General features: G+C 42.1%; 1 protein-coding gene across 1 annotated transcript in view; it reads left to right on the top strand.

Annotated features, from left to right (window-relative positions):
• Positions 1-18,155, top strand: part of CAP2 (CAP, adenylate cyclase-associated protein, 2 (yeast)) — a 74,832-nt gene that overhangs the window by 33,872 nt on the left and 22,805 nt on the right. Inside the window, exons 4-6 of the mRNA XM_019543532.1 lie at positions 7,493-7,636; positions 7,849-7,934; positions 10,445-10,550. Of these exons, the coding sequence (XP_019399077.1) occupies positions 7,493-7,636; positions 7,849-7,934; positions 10,445-10,550 (336 nt within the window). The remainder of the gene's footprint in view (positions 1-7,492; positions 7,637-7,848; positions 7,935-10,444; positions 10,551-18,155) is intronic.

Raw genomic sequence — 18,155 nt, 5'->3', positions numbered from 1 at the left:
CCAATAAACATCATAATAAATTTTGATCTGAATTTCCAATTTCCACATATGTTAATCCAAATATAATTCTGGAACAAACACATTATGTTTTTGTTCTGTACTCACTTTAAAATTATTAATTACCCTGAGGAACTTTATTTGTTTAACAACACTTTATGATCCCTTGCCAAATTGTATCAAATAAATAAATAGTGTTCAGGGTCATAGCAGTAAATATTCTGTGCACAATGAATTATATGCCACCTCTTACTTTAAAAGTTCAGTATGTTTTAAAACCCGCAATATCATTTTGAGCGTCATTTTGTGCATTAAAAGTTATGCTACAGCATTTTTGATGTAATTCCCATCTTCCTACAAACTAAAGAGGTAGCATCCTTGCAAATAAACACAACTATCAATGCAAAAAAACCTTGTGGTAAGAGATACTCTCAACCAGATTTAAATGACAGGTGCAGTTAAGACTATAAAAGGTGTTAGAATATAATTTCAGGCACACGCCAAAAAAGTGCTGATTGAATTCATATGGCTGCCAATGCCCAGCTGGTCTGATTATTAACATTCTGGAGACGAACATTCCAGTCAAATACCTTCCTTTAGTGCTCAGACTCTCTATGTAATTCAGGGCAGAGGGATTGGGCTCATGGAGAAAAAAAACAAATCATAATAAATTATATTCAGACACTCACAACAAACTGATGGCTTTATAATTAAAACTGTAGGAACCAAACCTGAAGATTTCAAAGGGGTCACTTCCATTAAAGTCAATGGGAATTTGCCCAAGTGGAGGATTTTACTCGGTCTCCAAACTGGTCCGTAGACATGAAGAGGAAGCTTTTCAGCCATCCAGTAGCTGTCAGTGCGCAGTTTCTCTCTGTAACTTGGATTTTTTCTCCATTTATTTTATAAATGACTACAGTGACAGGGCCTTCTCCATTTCCCTTGGAAGACTACTCCCCAAGCCAACAGGATCTTGGTCCTACTTAAGATTTTACTTTTGCTTATTATTATCCGTTTCCATTGTGCTACTAATAATGCCATTGTGAGCCACCATTACCTATTTACTGTAGATAAGGAAATTGTTGACCTGTTTAGTGATTGCTCATCAACACTAAATAATGTGGGCCAAATTCTGCTATAATGTTACTCATGTTATTGATGTCACTGGGGCTGTGCCTCTGCAGCTAGGAATAGAAGTTGATCCTCAAGTGTCTTTAAAACCCCCCATGCAACGGTTAAGATATAATGTGTGTGTAGACAAAAGTGGATGAAATAATACTAGAGATTGTATGTTACATAAAATAATATACTAGTGTATTATGAATGGGAGTTGAGAGCCTTGAACCCCAAACAGGAGGTATGCAACTCCTTGCAACATTAGGTACTTTTTTTTGTCCTGTTTTTTGAATTCCTTCTTAGTTGTTGGCACACTTCTGGTGTCACTAAGCCTAAAACTCTGTACTGTATGTGGTCTCAGCAAGATCACATGGAGATTGACCCCTGATAGCACGTCATGTTCAGCTCCTGAGTATTATACCCTTGTATAGGCAGCCCCTGTAGTTCATACGTAAGGACCTACCAAAATTGCAATTTTATGGTTTTTGTGAAATCCACATAAGTGGGCAATGCCCGTGAAATCTGTGGAATCCATGGGGGGGGGAAAAAACTTACTGAAAATAAAATGCTGGCTCTCCATCCTCAGGGCCTGCCAGGGTGGGGAAGGGGTGAGGGTAGATGTGCCTGTCCATAGGGCTGCCAGCACAATGACTGCCTCCTTGGCCACTGATTGGCTGGGCTGTATGACAGGCAGCCCTCACAGCCAATCAGTGGTAAGGGTCAGGGCCACCCGGGCCCCTCAGCTGGTCAGAAGCATGGGGGGCCTGCTGTACTCTGTCCACAAAATGGCTGCTGAGCCCTGCGTTCTGCCCACAAAATCGGTGGGGAGCTGCCCCAAATTCGGTAAGTCCCTATTCATGAGCTCCTTATTGGTTAGCTTTGCAAACTTGTATCCAATCTGATGCCAAATGTTCTCCCAAATTTTGTTTTATTTTGTTGCAAGGCATTGCTGCTTTCCAGACACGTAGCTATTGTTATGTATTTCCCATAACTTGCTCTGATGTACTTGATTACATTTTACCGGCTGCACATACATGGTATTTTCTGCAGGTAACTAACCACCATGGACACTATTGCTGATGTGTGCAAAACCTCCCATGTTGGGTGGGGGTGGGGAGGATTTGTGCACACAGCTTAAAAGTCTGATGCATTTAAGATCCAGCTCTGCACTAGGAGCATTGCATGTAGCTGTGGGAAGACATGCTGGTCTAGAGCAGTGTTTCTCAACCTGGTTGGTTGCTGTTTAGGATATCCAGGCAGTGGCTGAATGCTATTTTGCCGTTCAAGAAAAGTGCTACTTATTACATCTTGGAGATCATTAATAAAGATAGAGAATACTAATCTGTTCTCACCTTCGTGGAGTTCTGCCCCATCTGAAATGCTCCCGTTTATTATAGCCCTTTCTTTCCAGTACTTCAGCCAGTTTTCAGTCCCTGCAGTCATGCTTTTATTCATGCACTAATACCAGAGAAGCTTCCATTAAGCCATTCTGATGCAATGGTAAGATTCCCCTGTCTACTAGAACCCATGTTTTTTGGGGGGTTTTGTTCCACCCCAAAATTAAATTGGCTCATATTCTTGAGTGCTACAGTAGGGTGGGGATGTGGCAGTGTGGTTGTACTCCCCTTCTATGATCCACATGCAAATGAGCTCATCAGCTGGTCTGCATGGACTCTTGCCTTGCTTTGCATGGCTCCAGAGCCTTAGGGTGGGTGTCACGATCATTTCCCCCATTCTCCTACCCCTGAATGTGGCATGGGGAAGAGGAATGGCTCTGGGAAGTGCATTCAGCAAGTGAAAGTAATGGCTCTGGAAAGAGCCTGCACTGATCAGCTGTCTCCCTACATGGACAGAGCTCGGGCAGCTGACCAGCTGAGGGCTCAGTGCATTCATTGCATTGGCATCACATGGCCAAAGGAGGAGTAGCTGCAGCCCCCATCCTCCTCTCCTAGATCCGCCCATGCATCCTTGGTAGTTGTATTTGCATACACATGCAGGCACAAACACACACATGCACACATAAGCAAACACTTAAAGCCATTCTTAACTCTCTCAGTGTCTTGAGTTGTTGTAGGGAGAGCTGGCTGAAAAGCAGGGTTTCTGGTTTTTGAGAAATGGGGAGGTTTTGTCTTGAAATTTTGATTCCAGCCTGAATTGGACTGAAACGGCAGCAACAAACAAACTGAAACTTTCTACAAACACCCATTTCATCGAGCAGCCCTGGGGCCTGGGACTTGCACCTTCCAACATCCCTGAGCCCTGCCTTAGATTCAGCTGAGGCATAGCAAACTCAGGATGTTTTCAACAAAGCATTCTGGGCATGTCAAACTGCCTGGCAAAATTTTGCGGAGGCATAACGGGACAGCTTTGCACCCTGTGCCTGTGTTGGTTATTTTTGTGCCTCCCTCCTCCCCCACCAAAATGGTGCCCAGGGCTGTTGTCCTGATTACTGCCTTCCATTACACTACTGAAATTCTGTTATATGCATTGCCATCTACCACAGAAACAGAGCCTGTGATAACCTATAGTAGCCACTGGTCTGAAGCAAATCAAAAGCTTCATTTGGGGAACTTTTGACTCTTGAGTATGGAGTATTTCCTGTTTTGTCCAGGGCACGAAAACAGCTGGTTGGCCCTTCCTGGCCTGTCTGCCCCTTTGTTGGATGTAGATTTTTCTAGCTAAAGTATAGTAGGGGGGATGCACTGTGCTGTAACATTCAATTCTAATTATAAAAATAGTCAGACTAACTCCAGCCTACAGGATAAATCTGTTCAGCCTGGTTCTCTGTTTATACCATCCACATTTATCCTGTTCCTCTCCAATTTGTCTCCTAAATTGTAATGCCTAAAATTAAAATGGCCAACTCGTCGGTGTTTAAAGCAGAGCAATTGCTTCTGTCACTAGCATTCCTTATGAATTTGGGGCTTTGTATGGTTTTTAAGGAAAATATATGTTAAATGTTGTTTAAGTCATTGCTGAATAACGTGTAGCTAGTAATAGACCACCAACTTGGTAAAACCTGCAATTTTTCCTGAGATTTGTCTCAGAATGGTAAGGTCCAGATACTGCGCTATTAAGGTCAGTGGGGACTATACCATTAAATTCAGCAAAAAAGCACTAAATGCAGTTGTATTTGAATAAGCTTTTGTTTGGAGGACTGTTGGAGTCAGGATGGGAGGTTCTTCTGGAACTGCATCTACACGTACTCAGTATCCGAACCTACTTCCTTCCTGGTGCATGAGGGCAACAGATGCTGTTTTGGCCCCAGAGGCTGCAGTAGCGGATGCAGAAGAGATTCAGTTCCATCCCCTTCAGACTAAAACCTCAAATGGCACACAAGGCCCTTTTGTGCAAGAATGGGGGGAATTTCACCTCATGGAGAGGAGCTGTCCAAAAAGATCCGTTTGGCAGCTGCTTTTGAAAGCTGGAAATATTTTGCTAGGAAAAAAAAAGAAAACTGTAATTCTACTGGAGACAGAGATCCCTCCCCCTCCCTTGGCTGCTGTCTCTTGGAGGTTTAAGTGAGTTTAGTGATTTACTTTGGTTTTATTTTGATTCATTTCTGAAAGTAATTTCTCAGCTTGATGTGAGCACTCCTGCAAATCAGATTATTAATAAGATTAAGTAGAATAATTATTCTATCACACTGATTGCCCTGTTGAGATTACCAAAGTATACAAAAGACAAAACAGTCCAAACTAACCAAATAAATAAATTTTATTTAAAAAATCCTTTTTGCATGTTGCCCGTAAAAGGAATTCAGGCATTGGAAAGTATGGAGAAAATCACAGTTGATGGACCCAAACTATCTTACCTCTGCCCCTGGTGCCAGAAACTCTGAGATAATCTTACCTATCCATAACACTTTTCATCTTGCTGATGATCACAATAGCTATCCTATCTTATTCCTACACGTGCATTGATTGCATTTATTTATTTAGCAACTGCAAATCTGTGAAGGCAAGCAATAGCCTCTTCATTAGCTGAGTTCAAAGTTATTAATCCACTTCTTAGTTTGTGGAGGGGACACTCCTCAGTGATGTGCAGCATTGTTTGTATCTTTCCATAAGTGCAGGATGGGTTAGCATTGAGGCCCCAGTGGTGAAGGTTGGCTGCGCAGGGGCCTTGGCCTGTCCTAAACCTGTTTAGCAGGGACCAGTTTCACCATGATAGTTCAAAACCAGCAGGTTGACAAGTGGGGTCTGTCACAAGGAACTTGTTTGTGACTTCCCATGATCCCCATTGATTGCATTAATTCACTTACACTTTACTCCTTGATGGAGGTGTGGGAAACTATATTTTGGAATCTGTGATGGGGAAGATCCCAGTTACTACTTGCAAAGATAGCAATTTCCCTACTGTGTGAAATGAACTCCACAGTCACAGGTAAAAATATAGTGGAAGCATGATGGACTTTATGTAACTGCATGAAAAAAAGATAGCAGAGCTATGGTTTGTGGAGACACCGTGGAACTGAGTGAACTCAGCATTGCCAACATCATGCATAAAATGACAATTGTTAAGCCCCACAAGCACTATGAACTCAGCCTAAAAAAACTGCAATTTAGAAAGCAATGCATGTTGGGTTCTTTTTATTTGTCTTCTGGATTGAGCTTTTAGTATCCATGTTTTCTGACTTTTCAGCACAACTGATTACCCAGCTCCAGATGGTAGAGCTTTAAGATAACTACAAAATATGGTGAATGTGCAATAAAATTGCACAGATTGATGACACTGCCTCAGGATTTCACCTGAACTCCCATTCTCAGGCCCTGCTCCTCTAAATGAATGCAGCCCTGGATCTTTCCTATGGGTAAAGTTACATGTTTGCAGACAAATGAGGATGCGTAAGGAGATAACAGTGCTCATGGATGCGCAGTGTAATTTTGTATGACTGGGTGTCAAGGGTTAAACAGTTCCCTGAAGCCAGCATCCAAACTCTTTGTATGTTATGACTGTTTTAGAAAGTTTTTGGCTAGCCAATTCAAAAGCATTATTGCTCCCATTTAACCTTGCAATGTAGACTTAAGCAGGAGCAATATAGCATTGCATTTAGGGGCTATTTATTAGTATCTGTAGAAAGAGTCCTGTTTGGCATTAATAATTATAAAAGCAAAGGTTAAAGTGTAGAGACAAGGTAAGAATTAAATTTAGTATTTTAAAGTTGTATAACTGATTCATTTTAATAATTCCAGAAAAAAGATAGTTTAATAGGACCGCATCAAGTATTTATACAAAGATTCTTAAATTACTTTTAAACAACTGTGCCTTGTGTTAAATGACAAGAAACTTTATGTAGCACATGCCAAAGGCATGTTGAAGACTTTTCCAACCAGACTGTTCTGATTCATCTCTTTGAACTGTTTTTTGTTGCAGATACAGTATAGACATTCACTTTAATAACTACCAGCTGTTAATATCCATTGCAATAAAGAGATCATTCTTTAGGATCCTCAGCACAAACAGATCCATATTCCTTCTACTGTAGAGTCAAACATGCCAGGATTGCTGGCAGAATTGACTAGCATTCTCCCGCCCCATTTAAGCGGACGTATTATCATTTGTCCATCAGTATCTTTCAGTTGGTTTAATCCAGGGGTGAGTAGTTATTTAGGCTGGAGGGCCACTTGGGGTGTTTCGATGAGGTGTTAGGGGCCAGGTCAGCACTCCCTACCCCACCCACAACAGCTCACCAAAACTCCCTGAGTGGTGGATCACTAGACTGGTCTGGAGGCACTGGATAAAATGGGGCTGTGGGCAGGCAGGGAGCAGTGTCCAGGATTGCAAAGTGGTAACAGTGTGGGCTGGGGTTGGGGCCCAAGCCTGGGGCAGAGTCACAATCTGCTCCCAGCATAGTTTAGCAGTGTCACTGCCCCCCCAATCTCAGCCCTGGTCTCATCCAGCCCTCCTGCTCCTGAACACTGCTACCCATCCACCCTCAGCCCCAATCCCATCCTCCTGGCTGAGTACACCCTACCTGCAGGGCTCCCAAGCTGGTCTCCACAAATATCTTTTATTTCCTTAAAAAAAGACACCAAATAATTTTGATGGATAACCAAGTCATTTTGCATTCTGAAGAAGTTTCTGGGTTATCCTATGAAAAACCATACCAGTCCCAGTAACATCAAGATATGTGATCACTTCATGTTCAGGGTCTCAAGAAGCACATGTTGAAGTTGACAGGGATCTATGTGGCAGTGCACATTAGTCTGTGCTGTTCTGATGAGATGAAGGTGTGTTGCATGCTCTGCATTTAAAGAATACCTTAACTGCCCCGCCTCAAATTGATGGCACTGCAGACAGAGTCCTGAGTGTTTGTCAAGGTTACAGCAGTAGCCATGGTTTGCCAAAGTAACAGTAGTTCTCTGTTTTGCTGCAGAATGAGGTGCCAATGCTTCTCAAACCAATATCAGACAAGATTCAGGAAATCCAGAACTTCAGAGAGAGAAACCGAGGAAGCAAAATGTTCAATCACCTCTCCGCTGTCAGTGAAAGCATACCAGCCCTTGGCTGGATAGCAGCGGTGAGTTACTCACAGTAAAGTTGAGCATCTTTAAACACACATCTTAATACTGTAGTACCTCCTAAACAAATAATACTGGCAATATCGTGTAACTCTGCCTTCCTATCTCTTTATCTCTACAGTCAACTGGTGGAGGTTTGTGACTAATGTTTTACATCTTCTCTTCTTTCATTTTTTCCTGCTATCCTTGGGTGATGTTCCTGCTCTCTTAGTCTCCTAAACCAGGCCCTTATGTCAAGGAGATGAACGATGCCGCTACCTTTTATACTAACAGGGTGTTAAAGGACTACAAAAACAGGTATGTTGCTGAATGTGAATGTCCTCACTGTTTTGAGGACAGCTTAGAACTAGCTGTATTGCGAGGGTAGAGAAGACCCACCACAAAAAATGTTATGGAAATTGAAAAGCACTCAGTGCACTTTGATATTACTAATTTGATTAACATGGCTCTAATTTCAGTATCCCATTCCCTCCCTATTGCCTTTAGGTACCGTGGTGTATTGCACTGTAAATTAGCACTCACAGTGCTGGTCTTAGACTTCTACAACTTTGTGCTGGCATTTGGGCCAAGTGTATGCAAGCGTGCGTGTATGCATGTGCACACACACACGCACACTGCCAGCCACAGCACTACTCTGACTTGCATTCTGGAAGGACTGAATTCCCTAACTGTCTTGATGTTTTCTAATTGAAAATTTACCTTTTGTCTCTACCACCTGGTTCCTGTACCTGGCTGTGCAGCCAAAGCCTAGCTGCCCCAGATTGACAGCGTGCCCTGTTCACTTCTGCACAGGTCATCTTGAAGGCCTTGACCCTAAAGATCCTATGTAACTACAATAGCAGCCATGGAGCAGATTCATATGCATTCATATGCATGCAAGAGAGAGGCTGGCTACAGCACCCCTGCAGAGAATCTTTGCCCAAATACCGTTGATTTCGCCTTTGCAAAGGGGTCTGGTTTTGGCCCTGAGTACTGCATTATCATTCCAGTATCACCCGTCATATCATTATGGGCAGATCAGGCTTTTTTCTTGTCCATCATCTGACAGGGTAAATTAGGCTCATGTAAACCCAGTTCTATCAGGTGTGAGCCTTGGTATCTGTCTAGGTCAGAGGTTCCCAAAATTTTTCTTATTGTATACCCCCTTTCAGATTTACCAGCTGCCTGCATAGCCCTACCACCGTACCTTTCATATTTTAACTCCTTAATGCCAGTGATTATGATAATGAAAATTAAATCTGCCATTACACATTTTTTCCTGCTTACCCCCAAGAGATGTCCTGCATACCCCCAGGGGTACATGTACCTCAGTTTGGAAACCCCTGGTCTAGGTGATACTTGCACACAGCTCAGCAGAGATCAAACAGCATATAGATCACCTAATCACTTCCCCTGGGCAAAATCAGTGCATGGATATGCGTTTTGGCAAAGCTTTTAAAATTATAATTCTGAATGCTTGTTGGAGACCATAGGTACTTAGTTTGGGTAATTCTTCTTTTCTCTCTTTTCTTTTTGCTCAATTTGTCAAGCTAAAATGTTTCTTTGTACATTTGACCTGCTTGCAGTTCCCACTGGATTGATGGAAGGCTTTTCACTCATTGCAGTGGGCTTTGGACCAGGCCTTTAGGCCCAAGTCTTCAGAGGTCCCTAGCTACTACCTTTGCTGGGAATTAACCAGCTAAAAACCTTTGAGTGTCAGGGTCTCTCAGCCATTACTTTTCACTGGATTTTTACCATGAAGGGCTTGAGCCCACAATCAGTTACTTCCAGGCATTTTCTTAGTCCCATTTTCTGTCCCATTACAGCCAATGGCAAGTACGTGGAATTTTGGAAAGTTAGGCCACTTACTTTAGTGCCTAAGGGCATCTATATATGTGCTGGATGCCTGCTCCAATGCAATTAATCAAGTCTGTTGGAGTGTGGTAATTAGCATGCTCCAGCAGCCTCCACATCCTGTGTATTCGGTGTCTCTGTGCTTTAAAATGGTGGTAGGGTGCTTTAACTAAAGCTCGTCAAACAAGCTTTAGTTAGAGTGCCCCCACTGCCATTTTAAAGTGTGGGATGCTGAATACATGTGACGCTGTGGGCACTTTAATTAACTTCTAATTAAAGCACCCTTCCTCACGCCGGAGCTGTTTTAATTAAAGTGCCCCCCCCCCCCCCCCCAGCACATGTAAAGACACCCTAAATAAATGATTTAGGAGCCTCAGTTTAGGCTCCTGTTTTCAAAAAGCTTGGTTTGCACATATTTGAGTTTAACAAACTTTAAACATGACATCAGCCTGTCTACCCCAAACATTTATGAAATTTTCGCTTCCTGGCTTGTTCTCCATTATGAGAAGTTGTGTATATACATTGTGTTGTTTAAGAGTTTTCATGGTCCCTATTAAAAGTTCTGGGAGGGAGGCAGGTTTCAGAAAGCGCACTGGTTTGAGGGCTGTAAGGAATTGACAGCTGTATTTGAAGTCAAGAGCCAGCACAAAATATCATAGCCAAGTGTGGATATCTGGTGCAAGGCTTCATTTGGCTTTATTGACTTTGAGCCTGGTGAGAAAAAATGATGTGTTTGCAGGAAGTCTGTCTTAGTGCCCTATTATGCTCTGATCTTTCCCTCATTAAAGACATTAGAACTCCTCAATCTGCCAGGCCTCAGTGTTTGCTGTGCTGCTTGCTTGAGAGCAGTCTTCTGACTTAATTGTATGTGGCCAGTGACAGACACAATCCGTAGTGTACTTGAAGCATTGGGGAACAAGGCTCTGTGGGCAAACACAAACATTCACACACACAATTATTTCCTGTCTTTACAGTGATTCACGTCATGTTGATTGGGTGAAGTCATACCTGAACATTTGGTCTGAGCTCCAAGCTTACATTAAAGAGCATCATACCACAGGTCTCAGCTGGAGTAAAACCGTAAGTGCTTTTTCCTTTTTTGCTGCTGGAACAGTAAAATATCACTAACAGATTTTCCTTGTGGCAGGTGCAGAAAATCCAGACAGCATCTCTGGAAGAGAAAGGGCAAAAATAAGAAATTCATTTCTGTATTTAAAACTGTGATAAAGCAAGGAAACAAGTAACATCAGTCGCTGATCCTCTGTGCAAAGCTGGGAATGGGTTGTTGTTAGACAGCCTTTCAATCTGGTATTAGCAAAGACTAAGTGCACAGATAAAATGACCGTGGTGAGTGCAATGGTTGCAAGCCAGCAGATGCGCATGAGGCTTGGTTCACACTGGCTTCAGGCCTTTCCTTTTTTTTAAGTCAGGGTGCTCAGCCCCTGGCTTGGAAGCCAGATCTGGCCTACAGAGCCATGCCATCTGGCCCTCAGGGATCCCCACAGGACTGAAAATTTGGGGGAGCAGCAGCAACAACTGCCACTTCCCTGCTGCCAAATTTACAGACCCATGGGGGGGCTCCACCAGCCAGGTAGCATGCTAGGTTACCATGCAGATGTGGCCTGGGGCCTAATCTAGACACACAGGGGAGCCAGGGAGGTGGCGTGGGCCCAGATCCAGAGGTGGGCTAGGTGGAGACAGCATGGGACCTGATTCTGGCACATGGGGCCCATCCAGCCCTATGCCACTCATTCAGCCCACAGCACCAAAAGGTTGAGCACCCCTGTTTTAGCTGCATTGTTAGACTGTCTGTCTCTTCCTCCCTTTTATTTTAAGCCCCTCCCTTTCCTTTGCCATGGCTTGAGCATCATGATCTAAGAGACACAGAGAGGATAAGCCTTCCCTAGAAATATTGTGCTGTACAGAAATTAAAGACTAAGTGGGGCTGGCTGTGTTCCCACACAACTGCGCTTCTCCCAGACAGAGCAGGTCATAGTAGCAACTCGCTGTTTTTAGCCAACAGCTAACTGACATTCTTTGCACTTTCAGCTGAGAACAGGTATGAAAAGCTGAAACAGGTGTGAAAGATGGATGGAAAGATGCTTCAGGCCAGTTATGCTCGAGAGATGGAGAAATTCTGTAGATCAATTCTAGACTTAGTCCTCAACAGCAGTGGAGGAAAAGAAGAGAGGGCAGGTTCTCTGGGCTCCACTGTTAGGTGATATAAAGAGTGAGCACCATTAAGATTAAAAAGGGAGGATAAAGTAGGAAGAGATTGACAGAGAGTGAAATAGAAGTTGGAGCGATGGCAGAAAAAGACTTAGGAGAAAGAGGAATGCTTAATAATAAGAAAGAGAAACACAAAGGACACATACATACATATACAATTCTAATATAATAAAGGGCTTAGTCCATCTGTCTGTCTGTCCATAACACTTGTGGACCACTCTGATTGGTTGTCTGTAAACAACCAATGAGAGTGCTCCACAGAGACAGACAGGAGGCGGCGGTGACAGAGCACTGCCATGATGTAGGGGATGGAGCGGGGGGGTGGAGAAGGGGGGAGGCCAGCCGCGCTGACCTCAGCCTCACCCCCTGGCCCTGCTCCTTGGAGCCAGCGGTGGGAGATGGAGGGGATGGCAGGGCAAGCTTACCCCCACCCTGCTCCTGGGGGGCAGTGGTGATGTGGGGTGGTAGCTCCACCCCAGTGGAGTAGGCCAAGTGGATGCGGAGTGGGGGAGAGGGAGAGGGAGGGAGGTGCAGGGTGGGACACAGAGCAGTGGCAGCGCGGGGTGGTGGGTGGCAGCGCCCCGTCCCTGCCCCGCTCCCCTGTCATTCTTGACAGGCAATTCTCTAGTAGTCTATAAATATACAGGACATTTAATTGCATGCTGTGAGTACATATATTACTATGTATGTACATATGCACAGTGTATATAAGCTTTTGGTGTGTTTCTTTTGTGAAGCAGGACTACACGAGATACTCTCCTAGCAATCTATCAACTTTTTTTCTTTTAGAGACCTTTAAACTTTAAGATTAATGTACACTGTGTGACACACACGCAAGGATTTTGAACCATGTTCTACATTTAATTGCAAGAGTATAACTTTGGAGTTATAAAATTAACTTATTTTTCTTACCTATTTAGTGGAATTCCTGAGGTGACTCATAATATATTAAGCCTTAAAAATTGCATTAGCAGTTTTTAGCTTTTGGAGGTTCCTAGGTTTTAAAAATTGGTAACATTGGTCATAGATTTTTTTTCCATGTAGACAAAAAAGGGAGATTTAATATGGGTGTTAATTTAAATAACATAATTAAACGTTCACACCAAACCAGTTTTTCAGTCCAGAGATGTAGAAGGGCTAAAATAGAAGTTTTAACTTCAGATATGGAGACATTACCTCATCTTCCTGAAATAAATGCTCCATATATGGAGATGATTTCTGTGATAAAATATATTAATCTCTAATGATTGCCACCTTGCCTGCTTTCTACCCACTAAGTAATCTCCTTTGAGACTTATTCTAATATTACAAACTCATTGCTGCCACATTACCTCTGTCAGGTAGTTAGGAATAATCATAAAGATCCTGATTTGACTCTCATGGTAGTGAATGGGAGTTAAAGTGGCTCAGAGAAAGGAACTTAGAGAGAGTCATGCTTCACATGTGTCCTGAGATGTATGCATTCACTGTCCACACCTTGCAGACAAGCAGCATGAAACTTAGGATAGGTCTAGGAAAGTATAGACATACCTAGCCCCTTTGGGTAGTTTAGCCACGACAATGTGGAGCTGCAAAACGCACTCAAGAAGCTGGGTTAACACTGGAGTGGTTAGTCCATGCTGAGCTCCAGGCTGCTACAGCTAGACTTCTGGCAGTTTTTGAGCCAGTTGCTAGAAAGTGCCTGTAGTGTAGACAGACCCATATTTCTATGTAGTGACAACAGCTATGGCTGGTGTTTAACTTTACTAATGACCAGGGATGGACTTTGCAGTCTTTCCAAGGCACTGGGCAAGATCTTAAAGCAGCAGTTGGCAGTGTTTTGGGGTGGTGGGCTGTTTTAATAGAGGTCAGCTTTGAGCAGGGGCCTCTTCCAACCTGCCTACAATGTCACTTCTGAAGTCAGTGCTCCTCCCCTGCAATGCCATCACCCGGCAGCTGTGCAGGCAAAGCTCCTTGCTACAGAAACACTGTTAAAGTCCCTTCATTTTGTTAAAACACCACAGAAGCCCCTGGCTCCACAGGCCAGATCTGGCTCACAAGCTGTAGGTTGCCAACTCCTACATCTCTGAGGTGCAAATTCAAAGGTGAAACTATCATTTGCATTTGCTTTTTATCTTGAGCAAAGTTAAAGGTAAAACTTGTGGAGGATCTGAGAAATCAGCCATCTTTATGTAAGTGCCTTTTTCTAGCAAAGATTTAAAGCGTTAAACTTGACTCTCTGCATTTAGCACAAAATTACACCCTTTCTATGTCCTATTTTATTTTAATCCACTTAGTGGGTGTGCAAAGAATTAAGTTTTGAAATGATTATAAGACGAGACAAAAAGAACTGTATTACTCTGTTAGCAGAAAGAGGCTTAGAATATGGGCCAATTTTTGTGTCTGCTGTTATATAAAAGAAACACTTTTAATTTTACATAATAGAACTTTACAATTTAAAAAATAACATTATAAGACAAAGCTATGTCATTGGCATTTTGTCAAATAGGAGCCATCGTCAACTCTGTGGGTATCTGCAGTCTTTGCCAAAACAGTAGCTACTACAGAATTCATTTGACTGATCTTAAGAGAACAACTCAATCACCACCAGAGTCTCTCTATTTCCTCTGTTTAATTGTTAATCAGAGTGCTGTAATATAAACACAGGCAGATGTACATAACATAAATTATCCACAGAGAGTGTTTAATCCATCACTACTAGAAACCATTTACTACATCTGATGCAGTGCCATTTTTACTCAGTTCAGGCATATCCTTGTACTTGAAATGAATTTCTGAGAATATCATTTGTTAATGAGACTCAGAAATTTAATTCCAGACAAGTTTTTATATTGATGCAATATATAAATTGTGACATGCTGTTATGTCAATGAGGCAAACAAATCAGAAGTTAATATATCAGCACACACCTTTGCTGTTTAGATATTTTTATTAAGATTGGCAAAAGGCACTCTCAATATATCCATTAGTCTTAGAAACGGTAATTTGATTTTTACTGATTTTGCAGCATTTTCTCTCTGAATGTCTCTGTATGCTCTTAGAAGTGATACCCCAAAGGCTAGGTACTGACAGTCAAAAAACCCGAGGCTGAATCAATTCAGTCTTTGCAGGTTAGTCTAAGATGCACAAACTAAACTGAAACAGAAGTGAACAGACAGTTACCTTTGATTCAGGAAATGCAGCCACATGCCTGCAGTGGCTCAAGCCAGAAGCCGGGGGAAGCACTACAGCATGGCTTGCTGGCTGTGTGTTCATTTTGTCTTCTTGCTGCCCCTGAGGTCTCTGGGATTTGCAGTCCAGAATTACAGCAGCAGGACTGTGCAGGGTTGCTCATCATCACTTCCACTTCCTGCTTCCAGGTGCCTCTGGGACTTGTAATCCACAGTTTGAGTGGGGGAAGCAGTGTTGAACCCCCCTCCCTGGTTCCAGTTTAATGGGGTGGGAGGGTGGGGGCAGTCCCTACCTATAGCCTGGGCTGCATCCCCAGCTGGGCTGACTTCCCCCAGCCCCTTGTCAGCCAGCCCTCACTGCTCCAGTTGGGAAGCAGAGGGGCAGACAGCCCAGCCCAGCCTAGAGCTAGAAAGCATGCTGGGATGCCATGGTACTCTGATTTAACTTGAACCAGGAAGGGATCTGGGACAGAAGTTTCATAAACCGGTTTGACCCAAATCAGTGAAGTCTGATACTACATTCAACCACGTTTATCTTGAACCACTTTTAGCCATTTTGAAACTGGTTTATGTGCAGTGAGCTTCTGTTCTATTACAGGTTTAAACCAGTTTCTGATCACTGAAAATGGTTTATGTGTAACTTCTGTCCATATCCAAAGAGTCTGGTCACAAGTAAAGTAATTGTCGCAAAGATACAGCATGCAGAAAGGAACTTTTGACCAGCTTAGGCCATGATCCTGCAAACATTTATGCTTCCACCTTACTTTACTTTCATTTGTTCTCCTGGTGCGGTCGGCAAAATACAGGATCTGTTCCTCTGGTCTTTTAGTCGATGAGGATTTGGCGTTGTTTTTTGTGGACCCAGGATCAGATCTGTACTGCACAAAGCAGAGCATGTGCATACATGTTTGCAGGATATGGGTCCTAGGTAGGTCCAAAGGGATATTCTAAGTTAAACTGCTAATTGTAGCAGGCTGTGTCATTCTCATATGTGGTACTTTGGCTTGGGATTGACAAAGATGAATGTAAAAGAACGTGTTTATGCAGAAATGCTATTGTATACACAAGGGATTCTTGGCCAGTTTGAATGTATAGGTATAAATGCATGTTATGCTAGTAATTTTTCCTGTGAATATTACAGAACACCTGCAAAAGTAGACAAGCTAATCCTAGAGATATACACAGGCATATCTATGTATAATAATATTATATATTATACCTAGGTGTGTGGGAATGTGTATACACACACCCCTATGTATTATATATATAATATATAAAAATCTCTAGTTTACTTTTACTTTTATATTTACATATATCAATATATGTAATATGTATGAAAACCCCATGTGTGGGGATTTTGAGGAGTTGCAAGGAATCTTGGATAAACTTTAGCAACTACCAATTTCAGCCAATTCATAATTAGCTTGGAAAACATACAAAATCAAAGAGATAAGGGGTTGTGTCAGACTAAATCCAAGCATTAGGGCATTTCATTCAGTATGCCTGTCTCTGGCACCAGTCATTTGCATCTGCAACAGAGGCAGACACAAGCAATAGCTTATGAGGATACAGGATAAGGGCGTTAATGTAAAGCATGACAGAATGAAAATGCAAGCAAGCAGTTAGCTTTCATAATATTATTTATGTTTCTGCTGGTGTAATTTGAAAGGTTCTGATAATGGGACCTATTCTGTCCCCCTTACTCACATTGGTCCTGATTCTGTCCATCTATTGAGTAGTACCTTATCCCTTGAATATTCCCATGGAAACACATATCACTGCTTGAGAAGTATAGTGCTATTCAATGTATGTAGTGTTGACGCTATGTAACTACTGCTTTTAAAAAATATAATGAAAAGGATTAGTATTAAATCTTGGCTGTGTGCTTACTGAAAAAAATATGGGATGGTTACAATGAAGCGTGTCTACACAAATATATGGGTGTTTAGCAGAAAAGCTGTTCCATCCACTAGAATATAATTTAAAATACTATTCTATATATTTTTTCATGATGTGGAGGCAGAACTCTTAACATTACCAATACTGTGCATGTCCAACTAAAAAGAATGCTCTTGTCCTTATGATCCAAAAGCATTCACCCTGCAATCACTTAGCTAAAAAGCTTTCTAGGGTTCAGCAAATTGATTAGAAGGTGTGAGTTTTCAGAAATTATCTGAAAGATCAGTTAGTTGTCAGGTTTTCTTATTATATTTTTTGACTTTCAAGTGTGCAGCTGTAATAGTAACCTATTTCTTCTTTTACTTGTCACAGATTAAATGCAAGAGCCTCTTTTTGTTTAAAGAGAGTGATCCTCTTGAACTATGGATCTCTGCCGTGTCTGTCTGTGTGTCTGTCTGTGTAGAAGAGGACTCAACAGCTGTAATATAAACCAGCAGGAATGTCTCGTAAAAGTTTGTTTGCAAAAGGCTTGTATGAATGGGCTGGGGGAAGATTGACATTCTTGCTCTTATTTATACAGGTTAACTTTATGACATGAAAACAGTTGACAGTAAGGAAAGCTTGCTTATGTCCTGTATATCAAATAAGTGCTATGAAAGAAACAGTACTTGAGGATTATGAGCCAAAGCATTCATCTCTGTCATGTGTGAAGTACAGAGATATTTTTTTTCAATAGTAGTGTATTTATCCAAATCCAAGATGACTTTGAATTTAATATGATGCTCCAGTAATTAGATTCTACATAAAAAATGTATACATTTCTGAGTATCTTTTTTGGTATTTATGGATGAGCTTCAGTGGTCCTGTTAGACAAATTACTCAGCAATAAAATATCAGCATTCAGCTTCAGACTGATGTAGATGGTCCAGGCACAGCAGAATGTCTTTGATGGGGTGATTGAATGCTGTTATTACTCAGTGGTGATATAAGCATGAACTTCAATTCTGAACAGAAGATAAATGCCACTGGTGTGTTAAAAAGGGGCTTCTGGGCTTAAGGGCCAAACTGATACATAATCCTGCCAAGAATCAGAATAAGAGGGGGTTTTTTTTGTTTTTCTAATTCACAAAGGCTGTGGATCCTGCACGTCAGCTGTTTCATCTTGTAAATTGCATATCACTGGGCAGCATGAATACTTGCAGACAGGTGGCCTGAAATGTTCCAGTTCATAGGGCTGTACTCCTAAGCTACTTTTACAGAAGAAACACCTTAACAAAAGATCTGTGTGTCCATGTCATAGTCCACCTGTTCCCAAAGGCTGATACTTGATATTTTGAGCTCCATGATCCTCATCTTTTTGTGTCCACGTGTATGAAAAGAACAGTAT

This window comes from Crocodylus porosus, unplaced genomic scaffold, assembly GCF_001723895.1.
Source record: "Crocodylus porosus isolate Cpor-Errol unplaced genomic scaffold, CroPor_comp1, whole genome shotgun sequence".
NCBI classification, from domain to species: Eukaryota; Metazoa; Chordata; order Crocodylia; family Crocodylidae; genus Crocodylus; species Crocodylus porosus.
Note: the sequence above shows the minus strand (reverse complement) of the source record. Positions and strands in the feature narration are given on the sequence as shown.